Source organism: Aspergillus lucknowensis (assembly GCF_044049455.1).
Source record: "Aspergillus lucknowensis strain CBS 449.75 chromosome Unknown BJX67scaffold_44, whole genome shotgun sequence".
Taxonomy (NCBI): domain Eukaryota; kingdom Fungi; phylum Ascomycota; class Eurotiomycetes; order Eurotiales; family Aspergillaceae; genus Aspergillus; species Aspergillus lucknowensis.
In genome coordinates, this window is record NW_027263588.1 from 144,896 (window position 1) to 165,292 (window position 20,397).

Below are 20,397 nucleotides of genomic sequence, written 5' to 3' on the forward strand. Positions count from 1 at the left end.
TATACAAAGGCAACGCTACGCTCACCCAGATCTCGTCAAACATATCAGCTCAACTGGGCTCCGGTTCGCTGGTCCGCTGCGAGGGCTGCTTGCCTTGGGACCCAGGATGGGGAGACTGGAAATGCCTCGGCCACTGCTGACGAGGAAGCGGTTCTTGAAACGGGCGCAGGCTGAGACAAATCTTACTGACTGTGCCTGCGCTGATAATTTGTCAGTTGTGGAACAGGAGGGGCAGGGTATCTGCCATGTGAAGTTCGATGAGAATGCTACGAGTACGAATATCGTTACTGGCAATCGTGGAGATAGTACCCATTTTGGCCTCTTAAGAAGGCGTAGGCTCGGCGTTGCCTAACCTTGATCCATCGCCGGAATTCACTTGTTTTTCAGACCCTAACTATATTTCATTTAACAACATAAAATCACTCCGTCGACCCTGGCAGGGTACTAAATCATGCAGACCATCATGTACCAGAGAGCTTTCATCACCTGGTCAACAAATTGTCCCAGCTCGCAAGCGGTGACATCCTCGTAAAAACTGGCCTAGTCGGTCCTGTCAGGATACGCATCGTAGAGACCATCATGCAATTTGATATCGCTGAAGCCGGCCTCGCCCTGGCCGTTGTGGAAGAAGCGAATTTCGGTCGAGTTGCTGTACCAAGGCCTGTATATCAGGTTAGCTCACATTTCCGGTAGCCCTTCAAAATGAAACAAAGAAAAAAAGGGCAAAACAGGGAGCACCGACCGAACCCAGGTTGACACGACGAATCGCGAGTTCGCGTACACTTCAAGCACCGAGTTATCGACGACAATCGTGAGGTCCAAAGTCTCCATCTCATGGTTTTCCGAAGGGCACCCGTTATTCCCATGTTGTTCTTTGCCGTGGTCATCTCCATCCTTGCCTGTTTGCCCATCATGGTGTCCGTCGTCGCGGCATTCTCTCAGGAGGTCAAACAACCGGATCCGTCCAGACTCGGTTGCAGTACCCAGTCCTGGTGTCGTCTCAGACGCAGCACTGGTGTGACTACGGTCAATGACGATCGACTCGTTGGAAAACTGGTAGTAGATAGTCGTCCACTCAAGGTCCGAAGCAAGAATCTGGAACCCCGACTGGACGCCGGAATCACGCGCAGACAGGGGGAAAGCGATCTTGGCCTCGAGCGCGAAGAACCTGCTGGTGGGCGAATGCTCAAAGGGAATAATTCCCTCTTCAGTGAGCTCCCGCGAAGGCTCGTCAAACGTGTTGGAAGATGAAACAATCGCGTTATAAGTCTCCCTGGCAATATCAATGCCCAGCGTCTCCAGCTTGATGCCTCCACAGCACCCGTCGCTGCCATCTTCCGCTACGCGCCAGGATGCAGTCTCGTGCACGAGTTCGTTGTCGACCACGTTGGGGATTGTGTGCAGAGTTAACTCACGCGGAAGCAAAAGCGTATTCTGCCAGCCTTGTTGCGCGGCAGGGAACCCAGCCGCAGCACCGAATTCATCGCCCGTGAGCCAAATAAATGAGACGAAGCGGTCTGGTGCGCCACTCTTCTGGGAAGCCTGAGAGGTACTGGGTAGAACCTTTCCAGCAGCGGCATATGCGGCACCGCCCCAGTCCAAAGCACCAACCATGTTAGGGGTGAAGGTAACGTTGCCGCCATCCTCCACAGAGACGTCTCCCGCTGCCCAAAGCATCGCATGCATGGATGTGACGGAGGGCTGAATCGGTGCATATGCTCCTTCGACACCAAATGTGGCAAAAGTGTCACCGTGCACGTTGTAGCCGTTCTCATCGAGAGACAAGACATTGCCGGTTTCAAAGTTGTACCCGAAACGCTTCGCCCAGGTACCGTCACCCCATGTCGAGTTCTCTGGCTCTTGCCACCACTCGCCGAGATACTCCCAGTTCTCATAGGAGGGATCTTCGTTGCGGTAGAGGAACATACCGGGGCCGACACTGTGGACTCCACCGGAGATGGCAGCATACCAAGTGTCTGAGGCACTATCGACAGCCTCGTCTAGCGCTCCGTTCTGGAATACGTATGGGTCGCGGAAGGCAGTGACATCAAGTTCCGCTGGCGGAAGCGGAATGACTGGCGGCCGTGCAAGCTTGTCGAATTGATGGCCCCCGTCGTGAGTCACGGCCAACGACTGGCTCTCGCTGCCAGGTGTATAGGGCAGAGTCCAGTGAATAGGCAGGGAGGACACGGAAGTGTACAGCAGTGTTGGCAGGTCATCGATTCCGCTGGGGATCACAGACCCGTCAAAGACCGCCAGAGGGTCATTGGGCCCACCCGCAACAATAATGTAATCCCCGTTGGGATTGACATCGCGGTAAGTGACCAGGTCGTCTGTGTACACAGCGGCAATACCAGTTCCATTGTGCAGGAATCCGACATGGAACAAGCCCGTTGCCGGGTCATTGTAATGGGCACATGGGTCTCCAATCTGGCCGTTTGGTGGCAGCACATGAATCTCGGGTCGCCAGGTTGCCCACAGAGAATTCGCAGGGAGGGTGGTGAGGTCCGGAGGTGGTGCGGTGTAATCGACACCAGTGCCGTCAATCACCTGCCTGGCGAACAGAAGGTCCACTGCGGATGGGAGCTGCATGGTAGCGGTGGCTCGTCGAGCGGCTCCGGGAAGAGAAGATTGAGGAGAGTATCGGGGAAAAAGACGATAGGAGCGGCTGACGGCTGGACTTCAACACAGTCGAGAGAGTCGAAGCTCGCATTCCGATATGGTCGCCAACATACCTGGGAAGGGCGCCCCATGCCAGAGAAAGAGCCAGCATGCCATCGCGAGGGGTCGACTATTGCAGTCAGGACCCCCTGGCCGCAATTTCCATGGCCACACCAGTTTGGACTCAGGGTATTGCTGGAATTGTCGGGCCTGATACAGTTGTCTAGACGCTTTGTCTCGTTCAGTTAGATACGCCAAATGGTAGATCGCACTTGCTGCTGCAGCTGAGAGCGACCCATGATTGTTCTGGAGCAGGTAGGCTTAGCCAGGAGGCTGAATGTGAGGATGCAACTATTGACACCGTAGTTAGCAGGTATGACATTAATAAAGCTATTAGTAGTCTTCACTGTAACATCTTGGCTTCTTTATACCTAGGTTGGTGCCAAGATCCACCGTCCTACTTCGCAGCATGCTAGTTCATGCAGCCATTTCCTTTCTTTCTTTGATCCTTTAGCACTGGGTGTTGGCTGGGTCCTGGGGACTTACTGTGGGATCTACGATAGGGGGTTTCTTAAGTTGGAGAGTGAGTTTTCTTTTCTTCTTCAAGATATTGAAAGCGGCCACCTTGTGTGATACAATGCTTGTTCAAAGGATGTATAGGTAGGTAACAAAGATGCCCCTCCTTGCTCGTATACTGGGCATGGAGGAGACAAGCTGTTCCCTCATCTACGTGCAGTAGACGCCAACTGCCGGCACACTCCCATACCGACCATTCCCAGAGAGAAAAACCAAATTAATTATTATGCCCCGTGACAGCCCCCCAGATATACGCCGCCCACCCACCAAGCGTAAGCGCCATGATGCACGCAAACCCTGTAATGGCCAACCGCCTCGTGCGCCGCGGGTGCGTGACCAGGTTGTGCTCCTTGAGCTGCTGGATGATCTCGGGTCCGCCGCGGGTCAGCCGCTTCCAGCGCGTCCACTGCAGCAGCTCGAGCTCCTGCGCAAAGAACGTGCCGACGACGATCGCCAGCCCGATTGCGAGGCCTGCGGCGCCCTGGAAGAGGTAGACTTGCACGGCACGCTGGTAGGAGTTGTTGTCGGCATCTTGCAGTGCACCGGTTATGATGCGGATTATTATGTTCACTCTACTCGGTACAGTTCAGTTGGTTAGCGCATCATGTTTGGGTTTAATTTGGTGGGGGTACGTGGATATATATCAGGCAGTGGAGATGGGTTGGCGGGCCATACGCATTATTCATTGTTATCTTCAATGCATAAGCAGATCCAAAGACGGACTGGTGCCACAGTGTCGTGCGGATACTGTCGATGATGGAGGTTGGGCCGAGGGCGGACGCGATGGCGTAGACGGCAAAGGAGGCTGCTGTTCCACCGTGCGAGGGGGCGAAGTTGACGAGGGCCATGGCGAGGAATGTGCCGAGGCCGCAGATGAAGACTTGATACGAGGTTTAGCGATGTGGACGAAGAAGCAAAGAGGAGAGGAGATCTAGGCAAGTGTTACTTACTGATTGTGGCGCGGTTGCCCAGGATATCGATGAAGAGGCCTAGACAGGGGACCAGGAAGAAGCCTTTACAATAATCAATTAGCCATTCGCTCTCTTCGCGTATACAGCCTAGTTTTGTATGGAATAAAGCGTACCAGCGTACTGCGACAACGCACTATACCACCCCGCCTTGACGGAGTCAACCTCGAAGCGCTGCTCCGCCAGCTCGGTGGCGTTCTGGCTAAATACGAGTGCGGCACTCGTCTGGAACAGGGAAAACGCAAGAATGCACCAAAGGGTCCAGGGCAGCTGCATCATCTTCTGCCACTCGAACTTCTTGTTCTTGTCGGTGAGCTCCTCTTTCGTGGCGTTGTCGCGCCGGCCCAGGTAGTGCTTGTTGCAGTAGCGGGTGAAGAACCAGAAGACGACGGTTGTGAAGTTGGTGAAGAGGTTCATGAAGACGGAGGTCCAGAAGACCCAGGAGAAATTGCCGGTGTTCTAATCGTTTTTAGCATTGGGGAAGGGTTATACGATGAGACATGGGGGGAGGTACTACCTTTGCGATAACATTCGCAGTTGACTTGCCGACGAATCCACCGATCTACATAGTCTACTTTAGCAAGTTTCTCAACTGTATAAGGGCAGAAATGGCCCACCTTGCCAATAGCCAACTCAAACCCAAGCGTCGACGCAAACCCATTACTCGGCGCAAACCACGACGAAAACATCTTATACTGCGCGATCTGGGTCGCAATATCGCCCAGGGCAAGAATCACTCTGCCCCCGATCATAAAGTTGAACGAGCGAACCTGTGTCGCCGCCGCGACGAGGATCGATCCGATCGTGTAGACAATGTTCCCCGCGACCATCATCCCGGCTCCACCGACGCGATCGGTGATAATCCCGCTCAGCAGGATGAGCACCGTCGCCATAAAGTCCTCGCTTGCTTCGAGGAGGGAGAATTGTGTGTTGTTGATGTTCATTTGCTGCACGCATGTTAGACAAAAAGCCACGAGGGGCATTGGTAGAAGGAAGGTGTCAGTACCTTTTTAATCGTACTCTTCATCGCGCCCGTAACGCCCGTGCTCCAATGCGAGCCGAAGCTGATGCATGAGATCAGAAAGACTGTAAACAGTTTTGCGAGCAATGGCGGCGGCCGCTTCCCGACATCGGCTCTATTCGTGTCGGACTCATTCGAGCGGGCGTCCTCAGGAAGAGGGTTGGCGACCACATCTGCCGGTGATTTGATGTTCGTCTTATCGACACCCATTGTGAAAGAACTTGAGAGACAGCAAGGCGAGAATGGACGAGGTGCACGAGCCAGAATGAAGATCGCTGGAACGAGAAAAATTGGGTGCTATTTATCAATCCAGCCCGCCCAAGAACCTTCATGACACCACGTGGAGCAGACAGATGGTGCGGTTTCGGGCAGGTTCCGAGTGTCGCTGACTGGGAGTTTTCGAGACAGGTTGGGGTTTGTGCGTATTTATCAGATCATCAGATAATCTCAAGTGGAGCCGGTCGGAGGGCCAAGACACTGGCCCATTGGGGCCAAGGCTTCCAAGATAAGATGCAAGAGTTTTCGCGCCGAGAATCTGCAGGACACGCTTAGTGTTGTGCAGGCGGGAAGGAGACGGTTTTTGTCAATATCTTGTTGGTCATATACCAGGGTCGAACAGGTTCGCAAGTCGTTTTTATTTTATTTTTTTTTTTTTTTTTCTGTGTTGCGACCCGGCTACGGAGAACCAAGAGATAGTACGAACACCAACAAGTCAAGGGCTGCTGCCCTTAGCGCCTGGGCTCGATGGAGCCTTTCTGGCATCCACGGAACTCTCAAACAAGGTATCCACCGGGAACTCCCAGCCAATCTCGAACTCGGTCCAAGGTCCCCGACGTGGCGTTTACCTTACTCCGATACAGGACTCGGAATTTTCCACGTGGATCCCCGCTTACAATCCAGCTTTATACCTAGTAGTACTGAGCATCGACACCTGTTCGGTCCCGGTGCACCTGGAACATTCGGGTGGCGTGATCTCGGACTTGCATGCTGCTTCGGGTTACGAAGGCGAGCAAATATTGAATAATAATGCGGGCCACTACTGCTGTTCGTTCTGTTCGAGGACTTGACTCTGGGGTATGTTTACACAATGCGTCTCTGCATTCGAACCTTCACCGAGGTGAAAAATCTGGACCGAAGTCCGAACAGAAAGAAAGGACAAACAGGGCACCTTGAATACAGCTACGACTACCCCCACTCCCACCCCGCAGGTTACGTGTGAGATGCGCTCACTGTTCAATCTCAACCTCAATTTCATCCTTAAGGCCAATTTCAAGCTCACGGCGCACGAGCGCCTATCCGACTAGCCGGACAACAAGGCTGGGTAAATAATAAAGTAGAAATATATATACGAACCGGGGTCTTAGATCTTCCCAACACCGCCCTGGGATATCGACATGGCCGGCCTCGCTCTTGACGAGTCCAGCGACCGGGATTGCGTGCGAGGTCGCACCGTTGCTGGGCTCGTAGTTGCTGAGATAGACGCACAGCTGCGCGGGGTCATCGGAGCTGCGAGGTTGAAAGTATTATTGTATTAGCGTGCGTGACGTGTTGGGCAAGTTTCTAGATGAAGATAATACGATGGAGACAGTAAAATACAAGGGGTTGTAGTTAGATAGAGGAAGGCACTGGAAGATGATTGCTGAAAGATTCCTTTGATGGAGTTAAAGCCAACACATATTTATACTAGAAATCCCTGGACAGGTTGTTTTTTCGAACTCCATTACAGATAGATACCGGGTTTCTGATCTCCCACCAAACCCTTGGCCGTAGCCTTGGAAGGGTCCTTCCCTCCTTCAGAAAGCCGAAGAGCCGCTTGTAAGCATACCACATTTCCACTCGATGGACTGGTAGGTTGAGGACTTGAAGTGACATATACCCCTGATCCCTACACCCGCATCTTACATGGGCCCTGCCTGTCCAATGGATAGGAGTCCGCATAAGACGATGTACTCCGTATCAGACCAAAGCATGCATTGCACAAGGCGAGGGAGTTCCGCTTAGATCCTGCTAGCGGGCGGAATTGGAAACCTGACTGTTTATTTCCTCAGGCTTGTTGTATGACGAGCGCCACATACGGTTACAGTTTCAGGGTGCGAAGCGCGCCCGTGTGCCCCCGCAACACCTACGTGTAAGCTGGGTGATCCTGTTGAAATATAGTTCGTGCGCGACCTCCTGCTTGTAAAGAGAGGTTAGACGTCGATCACATCGATTTGGGCTTCAGCCTTGAACCTGTGACGTTGTTCTGGGCTCCACTGTAGGACTGCCTCTCCGCGGCCCGCGACATGGCCGCGCTGTGGGTGCGCGCATCGATCCTGAAGCCAATATATGGACTTCGGGGGCTGTACATGAATTTACCACGGTGCCACTTTCTAATGTCCATTATTTCCGAGACAGCAGGAGCTCCGATGCGTCGGTGATCTTTGGCTTTAAAAGTTCCTGCACGTAAGCTAGGCTCTTGAGCATCGTGGCGACGAATGATAATACGCAAGTGAGGCTTCCTAATAGAGGAACCTCTAACATCTCGTCGTCGTCCGAGTCCATCTGTATGGCCATGTCTCGAGGTGGATGGAACCATATAGCCAGGACCATCGCAGGGTGTCACAAACTAAAACAGATCCACAAATGAGATGTGGATATCACCCTCCGGTTACCCTTGCATTGGTGGAAACAGCGTCAGCGCTGCCTTGGGTGACAACGGTCGATGATAGTCAATCCTTGGAGACACCTGGACGGGCAGTGGGTGCTTGGGTACCTCTTGCGACGGCCGCTTGGACTTCTGTTTTCCCATTTTTCGGTGATACTGAGAGAAAAGCGAGACGAAATGTTGGCAAAATATAAGAAAAAAAAAAGCCCTAATGCCTTTCATATAGTTATCAGAAGGCAAGGAGCAGGGGACTGCAAGTATGAGTTGCTCTGCAAGGCATCTGGGACACGTCATCAGTACATATTGGAAGGCATTTTGTCTGTCACTGGTACTTTGGCTCTCAAGCTGGCTCTTGCGTTCTAGTTTTGCTTACAGGTAACCCATATCCTTACTATAACAGTCTTATCTAAGGTTGTCAGGATTATAAAGTTGATGCTTGGTATTTGCAAAATATCTTTTATCTATTTCAGCTCCCTGCAAAACTTCCTGACGCCTATACCTTTATTCTTGAGCGAGCTAACATAGAGGTTGTGTTGGAATAGAAGTTTTGAATACTAATCTTGGATTTAATTATATGGATATATTTCTCCGCCACGCTGAAGTTTATTGTTTTGGGTATAAAATAGCACCTGCTAGCAAGGCCCGATAGGCTCTGGCCTCTAAGCTTGTTAAGCTACTTCCAGGACTCGATGTTAGTATCAACAGTGCCTTCTTGAGGAAGAGATATTGGAGCATGAGGATTTTGTTTTCAATAGTTATGTGGCTGTAGACATGGACTAAACTGTATTTGGACAGGCATAGTTCCTCTAGTTCTAGCTCCCGGTGTTAGTAAAGTTAATAAAATGCTGGGGGTTTTGTGAAGGTAGATGACTCTTGATTCTAAAGGAAACAGTAAATATCTTCAGGGGTCGCTTAACCATCAGGTTTTTTTTACCATTGCGACAGAGTAGATGGAGCCGCCAAGAATTATACAGCCCCCCTCAGCCCCAGGAGCACAGCCTCAAAGGGAAGAATCAAAAGCAGACCCTCTGCCCTCTCCTTGCCAGGACTTTTTTGGATAAGAAAACCTCACATTTCATATCACGACTTTGAATTTACGTGCCTAATTGTCGAAATGAGTGGATTGAGCTGGGCAGCCTACGCCTCCGCTAACCAGGATGAAATCTCAAGTATGGCTCTTAACGACCGCTAGTTCTCTGCCGCGCCTCTAGCACATCTATCCCACGCTTTATATATCCCTTATCATAATAGCAATATTTTAAGCCTGTTAGTATATAATACAAGCTCCTAGTATACTACAGCTACTTATAGTATACTAATTAGATCAAGTTAGTATATTATAGCCTTAGGTCTAATGCCAAAGCCATGCCCCTCCTTGGACCCCTTTGTATATAAAATATATTTTAGGGTATCCACCAATATTAATAGCATGGTAGTAGGATTAATTTTATAGCAGCCATTCCCTTATATATCAGGATCTGCACCAACAGACATGGTAGAGGTGTATGTTCCATAGCAGCCACCCGACAAAAACCAAAGTGTCAGAGATTCGGACATTGACAGCCAATGAATCCTGCTGTGCCGCAGCTCTGCGCCGCGACACTAAGGAATAACAATGAGCCAACCCGGTTGTATCAGATGATATGACACTAGGGCAAATCAGGACTACGGTCATGCCCGTTAAAGGGAAAGAGCATGACGAGGATGAGTGCCAGCATGCCTGTCAAAGGGAAAGAGCATAATGAGGATGAATCAAGGAAATATATAAGGACTGTCATTACCTGTACTTAGAAGTTTTATTCTCTGTCTATTATTAACCAGATTGACAATACACCTATTGTTTACCGATCACTTTGGTCATCTGCCTCTTTCTATACTTCGTTTCACCTCAAACAATCTATATTCTCTTCATCCTGTCAAGAATATCCTTAGGCGTTCTCCTACGGATTGATCGGCGGACCCTAATCTAACACAAAGTAATATAAATAATAAGGCTGACTTGATACTAGAACGATTATGGCGGCAACAAACAACAACATTACTGCTGTCCTTACCCCAAGGACTGGCACTTATATCATGTCTAGAGGATTCCCAATATCAACATGGTATACCATTCCACCATTACAAACTCGAGATGGAATATTCAAACAGCTATATTTCAAGTTTCAAATTCCAAGTAACCAAGAGGAGAAATAGACAACTTTTTAGTGGAAGATCTATCCCAAGTATAATAGATAGATAAGATATACTCTTATTCATGTTCTATTATAGAGGTAATTAACTACGCCCTCTGGTTTATTAAATATTATTATTATATACTATTATATTAGAGTAGGATGTTATGAACCCTCAGCCTACAGTCAGCAGAGCGGAGTCACAAGGCAGAAAGTCAAGGCTAGGGAGCCTTGGGCCACTGACCAGCTACCAAGAGCCACTTTGGATTTAAATCCAACCTTAATAATAAACTAACAAACCTAAGTATTGCCTGACTTTAAGATAAGGACAAGTAATACTATAAGAATATAACCTATAGATTCTATACCTATATAGATAATAATTACTATTACAAGGAAATACTATATATCCTCCAAGTATAATAAAAAGACCATGGTTTAAAACTATAGCTACTATATGACTATTATAGCCTATTATAGAGATAAAAGAAATAGAAATTATTACAAGAAAGAATTTTAAATTACTCCAAGAATATAGAAAACAAAGTTATTCTAGTAAAAAACTATATAATTATATATTTTAGTATATACTCCTAAAAGTATATTCTAGAGTATACAAGGCTGTATAATATAATTAGGTATACCTTAGAATATACTTTAAAAGGTATACTAAAAAGTAGGAAATAAAAGAATACTTAAGAATATTTATTACTATTATATCTAGCTTTCCTATCTTTATAATTAATATTATTATTATTCTAGAGTAACTTATTCTAAAAATTTTTGCAAAGCAACTTGTCTAGTACTTATTCTATAGACTATAGTATATATATTATAGGCTAGCCCTGCCCTTTTATTTTAATTTCTATCTAACTATAACAAGTCTCTATACTTGTTAGATATGATCACACTAGGTAAGACAAGTTAATCCAAATCCTTTGGAAGTCCTGTGTAAGAGCCTGGGATTAGAAGTATATAAGAGGTTATTACTTTAATAATAAATTAATTACCAGTTAGTACAAGTTGTATCTTGGATTAACTTAAAGCTACTAATATAATATTTTAATACTAGTATCAAGCTACCATATTTTTAGAGGGTAAAACCCTATAGGAGACTATTGCTAGAATACAAGCACAACTTAACAAGTAAACTAGGGTTATTAATCAGGTTACTAGTAACCTAAACCAGCAATCTAATATACTCAAAAATAATAAAACTTTTAAGAAATATTAGAAGATGCTAGAGCAGCTCTAGGATTATATCCTTATACTTAAGACCAAACTTAGGGCCAAGATCTTGAAGGTCAAGATGCCCAAATCCTTTAATAGTACTTGGACCAAGCTATACTTCTTCCTTATATAGATATAGACCTTTATCAATATTAACCAGGACAAGTTAGTTAGCAAGGCTAACAAGGTCATGTTTGCATCTACCTATCTCAAAGGAAAAGTATATAAGTAGTTTAAACCCTTTATGAGAGAATAGCAAGAAGCTAGAGAAGATAGGGACAAGCTGGCTAATAATACTAAACAGCTATTTACAAGCTATAGCTATTTCAAGGAATAACTTACTTGTGTATTTAGAAATATTAACAAGACCTGTAATACCAAAAAATAAATTAGAAAGATATGCTAGTCTAGAAAAAATATAAGTATATTTATCTTAAAGTTTCAACAAATCATGTTATACCTAATATAGGAAGACAATACTTTTATATACTACTTCAAGAAGGCCCTAGATTATAACATCCAGGAGAAGATAGCATTTCTACCTAGACCTAATATCCTGATAGGAATATACAACCTAGTATCTAGGATAGGAAACTAACTTAGAGAGCTAAAAAAACAACAAGGCTAACAAAACCATGGGGGATATTATTCTAGAGGGGGTCAGGGTGGATACAGTAGCTATCATGCCAATAACAACCAATGATTTCAGACCAGACCCTAGGGGAATAATAATCTATATAGACCTTAACCTATAGACTTGGATGCAATAATCTTAAAAATAGAACAAGATTATTGCTAGAAGGAGAATCTATACTTCTCCTATAGCAAGCCAGGTTATAGGATAGCAGACTATAAGAAGTAAAAATAGTATAGCTAGAGACCCTAGAGAGGAGCTAGACAATATCAACTAAGAGCCATGCAAGAAGTTGTAATGCTAAATATAACTAGTAAGTAGAATAATAATGCCAGCAAGGCACCTACTATAACTAATAATTCCCTAGAAAAGGCTAAGAGAGCCTTAGCTCAGGATAAGCATGCTATAACTATTAATAATACCTGGGATACTACTAGCAAAAGACAAAGCATATCTCTAGCAGCTTGGAATAAACTTGGATAAAATACTAGAAGATAGGATCTAAACCTTGTGCCAAACCTGCTAGAGATAATAGCCATGCTACCTAGGGACACGGGAGTAGATATTAAAAGATGTGTCAAGTGGATTGCTAATATTACTAGCAAGGTATACAAGGAAGAGAAGATACTCAAGGTAATTATTAAAATTCTTGTAAATATTAAGAAAATAATTAAGTAGCTAGATAGAATCCTCCAAAAAGAATTGCTATACTAGCCAAAATATTAGCTTAGTACCATAATTTTATAAACTAATAAAGAAGAAGCTAAGAGGATGGGTAGGTCCTACTATAATAAAGCCACTAATAACAAGCTAGTTCAAGAGGGAGAGTACAGTAACTTTCCTGCTATCATATAGAAAGTTAACCTGCTTGATAAATAATATAGAACATAGATAGAGGGCCTTAAACCTAGCAAGAAGGGATCTAGTAATAGGTTTGTAATCCTAGAAGAAAAAGCCCTATAGGAAGATAATACTAAAGAATATAAACCATGCTAGTATTAGCTATGAGCCACTAGACTATATGAAAATAAATAATATTAGAGATAATAACTTGAGTTTTTAAAGACTAGTAAAAACAAGCTTGTCTATTAGATAAATAATATTATTGTAGCCATGTAAAAAGACTCTTAAAAACTTACTAAAGGCTTGAGAGATTTCTTTAATTAATATCTATATTAGAACCTGATATGTTAGGAAAAGACTAAGGATTATTAGCAAAAGCATATCAAGACCTGTAACAAGTACCTAGAAACCTATACTATTTGCAGATAGAACAATAGTAACTACTACTTGTAACTATATAAACTATCTAACAAGTAGTCCTAGGAATCTAGAAGACATCCTTTATACTAATAGGATTAGTATAAATATATTAATACTAATACATGGCATCCCAGGTATAATAATATATTATAGCTAACATGCTATAACTTATACTATATATATTATAAAGATACTAAGCAAATTACATGCTACTAGCTAAAACAACTAAAAATAATTAACTAGAACAACTTATGCCCATACTAAAAAAAATAATACTTATATAAATTATACTAGTAATACCTAGAATATAGAATATACTATTAGATAGCTTGCTATAAGAATTATTATATTACATATTATTAAGCCAAGCTTGGAAACTACTTTCTATACCCAAGACAAGAGGAACAAGCACCAAAATAGGAAGAAAGGTACCTTGTAGCTACCAAAACCTGGATAGGAAAATACTTTACCTAATTTACTAAAATGCAAGGGAAGCAAGCCTATACCTTAATTAACTTGGGAGCTACTAGGAACTATATTAGCCCAAGTTTTATAGAATAATTAGGGATTAGAGGTATTTAGAAGGAGACACTAATACCTCTATTAGGATTAAATAGGGAAAACCTGGGAAATACCTTGTTAATAGTCAAGTTGGGACCTCTGCCTATTATAATAAAGGGAAAGACTTTCAAGCTAAGTCTTGATATCATGCCCTTGGGCAAGTATAATATAGTATTAGGGATCCTGTGGCTTGAGAATCTTAACCTGGACATTAACTAGATTAAAAGGGAGATCTAGTAAAGAAATAATAAATAGCCTAAGAAACCAAAGGGACTAGAAGGGGCTAGTATCCTATAACATGCTTATATAGTAAAATATAAGGCCAAGCAATCTATAGGGGGATTAAAGACTAGTAACTAATCTACAGGTACTAAGAGTCTAGCAAAATAAATCATTGTAGTAATATTAAGACTATTAGGGAGGATATAGCTAATAAACTTACCTAGTTAGGCTACTAGCAATATTATAAATAGTAAAATCATTAAGAATGGCAAAGAAATAAGGTCTTAGGGGATACTAGCCACGAGTAACCAGGTTTATAAGGAACTAACTATCCTGGATAAGTACAGTCAATTCCAGGACATGTTCTAATAACCTGATAAACTAGAGTTACTATCTCACGGGCCTCACAATCATACTATACCTATTAAAGAAGATATTAAATTAAACTACAAATAGATTCTGCTATTAAACAATCAAGAATCCCAAGTATTAAAAGAATATATTAACAACTAACTTAAGAAAGGAAATATCTAACCTTTATACTTACTAATAGGATATAAAGTCCTATTTATACTAAAAAAAGATAGAAGTAATTAACCATGTATTAACTTCCAACTACTTAATAACACAACTATCAAGGACTAATACCTGCTACCCTTGATTCAAGAAATTTAGGACAAAATCCAAAGGGCAGTATAGTTTACCAAGTTTGATATTACTAATACCTACTACCATATTAGGATTGCAGAAGGGGAAGAATAGAAGATAGTATTTTAAATAAAGTTTAGCTTCTATAAATACCTGGTAATACTATTTAGGCTTATTAACATGCCACTAATATTCTAGAGATTTATTAACAAAGTACTAAAGCCAGAAAATAATAAGAATAAGAAAAAAGACAAAAAAGATAAGGAAGACAAAAAGGAAGAGGAGGGAAATTCACCTTAACTAATAAATAAATTCATGCTCGTGTACCTTAATAATATATTAGTCTTCTTAAAAAACAGGAAACAGCATGTAAAGCATATCAAGCAAGTCCTTAGGAGAATAAGAAAAGCCAAACTATAATATAAACTTAAAAAATACAAATTCCATGTCCAAGAAACTAAATTTCTAGGCTACTAAATTACTACAAATAGACTAAAACCCAAAGCCTCTAAAGTAATAGCTATTAGGAAATAGCCTGTACTAAAAAGCCTGAAGGAACTATAGCAGTTTCTAGGACTTTTAAACTACTATTAAAGATATATTAACCAATACATGTTCTATATGGCACCTTTATTTAAGCTATTTTAAAAAAAACAAGTATATAAATAGATAAAAGAATAATAGAAAACTTTTAATACTATAAAAGAAGCTATTATAATAGCACCAATCATGCCATAATACAACCTAGAACTACCCATGATACTAGAAACTAATACGTCAGACTATGCTATTAGAGCAAAAATAACTTAGTTAGGACCTAATAGCAAACCAAGACTAGTAGGATTCTGGTTAAGGAAGCTAATAGGACTAGAAATAAATTACAATATCTATAATAAAGAATTACTAGCTATTATAGTAATATTTAAATATTAGAGAGTCTACTTGCAAGGGGCAAGGTATACTATTACTATAAAGTCTAACCATAAAAACCTTACCTACTTTATAATAACTAAAAAGTTAACAAGAAAACAGGCAAGATAGGTAGAGCTACTTTTATAATATAACTATAGGATTAAATACTGCAAGAATATAGAGAATAGCCAAGCTAATATTTTTAGCAGGAGACTAGACTACAAGAACAAGACTAGGGAACCTTAACCAGCAATCTTAAAGAAAAACAAAAATAGGATACTTAAAAATAATCTAATAATTCTAGCAGCTATTATATAATTATTAGAAACTATAATTAATACTATTAAGGAAGCTATAAAGGAGGACAAGCTAATATAACAAGTCCTCGCGTCAACACTAGAAGCATTAGAGAAAGACAGGATTTTTTAGATTAAAGGACTTATCTATATTCTACTAATACTTGTTTTATAAGTTATCAAGGAATATTATAACATACTAGTATATGGATATTTTAATATAGACCAAACATGTAAATATATTAGATATAACTACTACTTCTAGAATATAAGAAAAAGGGTTAAAAGCTATATTAATAATTATAAAGTATGTCTATAGGACAAACTAAAATAGTATATACTATATAGGAAACTATAAAACCCAGAAGTTCTATAGTAACTATAGGAATAGATTATAGTTAATTTTATTAGACTATTACTAGAGATATAACAAGAAAAGGAAAAGCACAACTATCTTATAGTAATCTTGGACTAACTAATAAAGTATATCTACTTGGAACTAATATAAACAAATATAATAGTAAAAAAAATGGTAACTATTTTTGTTAATATAATTGTTATAAACTATAGAATACTAAAATATATTATATTAGATTAAGACAAGCTATTCATATCCAAGTTTTAGAAATTAGTAACTAATATTATAGGAATTAAACTATATATAACTACTATATATAGATTATAATTAAATAGATAAACTAAGAGGGTTAACTAGATAATTAAGCAATACCTATAATACTATATAAACTATATATAAAATAATTAGAAGGAGCAACTATCTATAGCTTAGTTTGTGTATAACAACTTAATCTATAATATAATAGGAATGATACCTTTTAAAGCAAATTATAGATATTACCTAAACTTGCATGGTAAACTAATCCAAAAAGAACTAGTCATAGAAAAAGCCAACCACTTTATGTAGAAATTTAAAGAAATCTAAATATAACTTATCTAAGATCTTAAGTTTGTTAATCTTAAGATAAAGTTTTACTATAATAAAGAGTACCAGGAGATACTAGACTTTAAAAAGGGGGGGAAGGTATTCCTACTCTATAGAAATATTAAAATTAAGTAACCAAGCCAGAAACTTGACCATGTATAAATTAGACTATTTAAAATCAACAAGAAATTGGGACTAGTCAACTATTAATTAAAGCTACCTAAATCTATAAAGAAGATATACCTAATATTCTATATATTACTATTAGAACCAGCACCCAAGAACACTAAAATTGCTAACAATATCAAAATCAAAGAAGAGGAACAGGAGTATAAAGTTAAAAAAATCCTGGACTACTAGAAGGTCAGTAGATGCTTATAATATCTTATATAGTAGAAAGGATACAATATCTTAGAAAATACTTGGGAACCTATCAAGAATTTAATAGGCTATATCTAGAAGGTCTAGAAATACTACTAGCAGCATCTAGCATGGAAAAGTTAATATTCTACTAGAAGGATAGAGACTTAATTATCTAAGTTAGACTAGGATTATCTAATATAGTAGCAAGTTAAGTAGTAGCCTTATACTTGTTAGCAAGGCACTCTAGCTCTTGGAAATCCTTGGTAGTTAAAGGATTTTCCTTATCTAAGCATTCTAATACAGCAGCATCATGAACAAATATTTTATCCCCATGTTCTTTAAGAAAAGTATCTTGTTTCTAAAGATGGACTAGTTTAGCAAAAATCTTAGTAGAAGCCTTTTTGGCCTCTATAATCTCCTGATAGAGATAGTCCTGCTTGTTTGTTCAGGGCCTTCTACTCTTGCTTGCTATAAAACTATTTTTCATATTTTTAACTATGGCAAGTACACGACGCATAGTTTCAACTTTTTAAATCTATTATACAAGGAATATTTTGAGAGTAATAGTACTTGCAAGGATTGTTAATAGCAATGCTATCCTGAACAATTTTCTAGTATTAAAGGAGGTGGTTAGCAACTCAACAATCAGGCATAATGAACCATTACAAAGGGATTTAAAGAAAATAGAAACCTACCTTAGGGCAATAGGGGAGTTCACGCTATTTATATTTTTGTGGACAAAAACTGAAAGAAAGGGAGATAGTATTATGAATTCTTAGCCTACAGTTAGTAGAGCAGAGTTATAAGGTAGAAAGTTAAGGCTAGGAAGTCTTGGGCCACTAACTAGCTACCAAGAGCTACTTTGGATTTAAATCTAATCTTAATAATAAACTAACAAACCTAAGTATTGCCTAACTCTAAGATAAGGACAAGTAATATTATAAGAATATAACCTATAAACCCTATACTTATATAAATAATAATTACTATTACAAGGAAATACTATATATCCTTTAAGTATAATAGAAAGACCATAGTTTGAAATTATGGCTATTATATAACTACTATAGCCTACTATAGGGATAAAAAAAATAGGAATTATTACAAGAGAGAATTTTAAATTATTCTAAGGATATAGAAAATAGAGTTATCCTAATAAAGAATTATATAATTATATATCTTAGTATATACTCCTAAAAATATATCCTAGAATATACAAGGCTGTATAATATAATTAAGTATACCTTAAAATATACTTTAAAAAGTATACTAAAAAGTAGGAAACAAAGAAATATTTAAGAATATTTATTACTATTATATCTAGCTTTCCTATTTTTGTAATTAATACTACTATTATTCTAAAGTAACTTATTCTAAGGATTTTTACAAAGTAACTTGTCTAGTACTTACTTTATAGGCTATAATATATATACTATAGGCTAGCCCTGCCTTTTTACCTTGACTTTTATCTAACCATGACAAGTCTCCATACTTACTAGACATGATTGCACCAGGTAAGACAAGTCAATCTGAATCCTTTGGAAGTCCCGTGTGAGAGCCCGGGGTTAGAAGCGCACGAGAGGTCGTCACTTCGATAACATAGGAGTATTATTATTACTTTTATATAATAAAGGGGTTCTTCTAGTATCCCTAGGAATAAATTCTAGAATAAAGGCTATTATAATAGGAAGTGTTTTAAAAATATTCTAGTATTTATAGGAGTTTCAAGCTAAAAAATAAACAAGTTAGTAAGAGTTAAAATTCTTAAAGAAACTATAATTTAGTTCTCTTAAAGGCTTACTAGGTTAAAACAAGCTAAAAAATTAATTAGAGTTGATTTAATTCTAGGAACTTGGTATATGTTTACAACAAGTTAGTAGCATGCATCTCCAGCACACTAATAGTTGACCACTCCCATCACCTATAATATTTGGATACCAAATCATATTAATATTCTTGGAGATTAGGATATGTTATAGAAATTTCCCAGTCCAGTGGTTGGTGCTTTGGGACGAGGCTCGTGCAGATCGGAGACCTAGCTTATTATCGGGTTTAGTTGTTCATTTCCCTCGACCTACAGCATGGCTGAAGTTGAAGTTCTGAGATAGACCAAGGAAATCCGCCTGAGTGGTAAGCGGGCAAGAGAGGTATAGCTCCGTGCATGTTGATAACAACACGGTTTGGAGTTGTAAGGAATGACTGGGGCATAACACTTTTTCACGATTGAGTAACTAATGTCCTCAGATAATGAGTGTCTTTGCGAAAGCGGCTTAATTCCAAATCTGCAGCATCTTGGTCATCGTAAATTTAGTATAATACAGTTATTATAATAATATAGATATCTCCTGGCTCCTAATACTAGTAAAAGAACGGACGGCAAGCAGGGCGCGGGCCTTGCAGGTTCGAGGGCGGCCATCAAATTGTCCTAAAAAGACTTGTTGGGAGTTCAGACCCCTCGCCAAATGGGATTCCATGCATGATGGTGTGCGTTATGGTGTCAGAGACAAAAGGTGTTGGCCGCAAGTTGACAGTATATAGCACTGGAGTTCCAGACTTTGTCTCTGAGCTGAATGGGCGACTCTAGGTCCGAAGGTGAGGAGGGTACGTAGAACCGCGGCCCTGTCCTCGAGCGACCAAGAGAGGCGATTGGGGAGTTATCACACAACAAGGGATAATTTGTGGGCAGTTTGGTCACAGTGCCACTTACGGAAGGTTGCCGGGCCCAGGGTACTTTAATATTAGTGTTAGGTACTTTACCAATTTACTACCATAATTATCTATCTAGTTTCTGTTTTGGCAATATTTTTAGCTTTATAACATAATAGCCAGCAGGTATATTAGCCTGCAGCAGTATTCTAGAAGAATTATCAGGCCAATTAGCTGTTTGTATGAAGGCTGGATTGATAAAGATAATCTGCATGGAATATACAAAAGAAAAGGTTGCCAAAGGAACATAGGATCTAGAAGATACATGTGAGGCGTCAGGATTCCGCAAAAGTATTCAGCCGTCACGACGCCGAGAGCCCGCAAGCGTCGAGCTGCCTAGTCGTCAAGATGGGACCTGTTCAGATTTACGGGGAGGGCTATGCTGCAGAAGGAACAGAACAAATCACTTAGATAACTAGAATACACGGAATAGGCAGGATCTCATATAATCAGCCATCAGGCTGCGTCGGGCAGCGAGCTGAGCAGGGTCATGTCGTGGTTGATGCCTGCCGCTTCAGGCACCGACCGTGACAATACAGCGGAGATTTACGTATTCCTTTATAAGGAGGAATTTA

The 20,397-nt window shown here is 40.9% G+C and overlaps 2 protein-coding genes across 2 annotated transcripts; both read right to left on the minus strand.

Annotated features, from left to right (window-relative positions):
• Nucleotides 1-299: 299 nt before the first annotated feature.
• BJX67DRAFT_390245 (glycoside hydrolase family 32 protein) lies at nt 300-2,592 on the minus strand (the record flags this gene model as incomplete). The annotated part of the gene is made up of 2 exons (XM_071034611.1): nt 300-661; nt 743-2,592. The coding sequence occupies 2 exons, from the start codon at nt 2,590-2,592 to the stop codon at nt 541-543; spliced, it is 1,971 nt and encodes a 656-aa protein (XP_070883087.1). The 3' UTR covers nt 300-540.
• A 654-nt stretch (nt 2,593-3,246) lies between these two features.
• BJX67DRAFT_228737 (putative MFS transporter) lies at nt 3,247-5,656 on the minus strand. Its single transcript, XM_071025883.1, has 7 exons — nt 5,212-5,656; nt 4,823-5,152; nt 4,723-4,767; nt 4,322-4,664; nt 4,188-4,250; nt 3,913-4,117; nt 3,247-3,809 (listed from the first exon to the last, which is right to left on the minus strand). Exons 1-7 carry the CDS (start codon nt 5,434-5,436, stop codon nt 3,455-3,457), a joined length of 1,566 nt encoding a protein of 521 aa, XP_070883088.1. The 5' UTR covers nt 5,437-5,656; the 3' UTR covers nt 3,247-3,454.
• Between the last annotated feature and the right edge of the window lie 14,741 nt (nt 5,657-20,397).

Bases quoted from the DNA above. Each gene is read 5' to 3' on its own strand.
- BJX67DRAFT_228737 (XM_071025883.1), bottom strand. From the start codon at position 5,436: ATGGGTGTCGATAAGACGAACATCAAATCACCGGCAGATGTGGTCGCC. The intron at 4,665-4,722 runs GTAGTACCTCCC...AAAAACGATTAG, and splicing joins CTGCGAATGTTATCGCAAAG to AACACCGGCAATTTCTCCTG. The intron at 3,810-3,912 runs GTATGGCCCGCC...TGTACCGAGTAG, and splicing joins AAGATAACAATGAATAATGC to AGTGAACATAATAATCCGCA.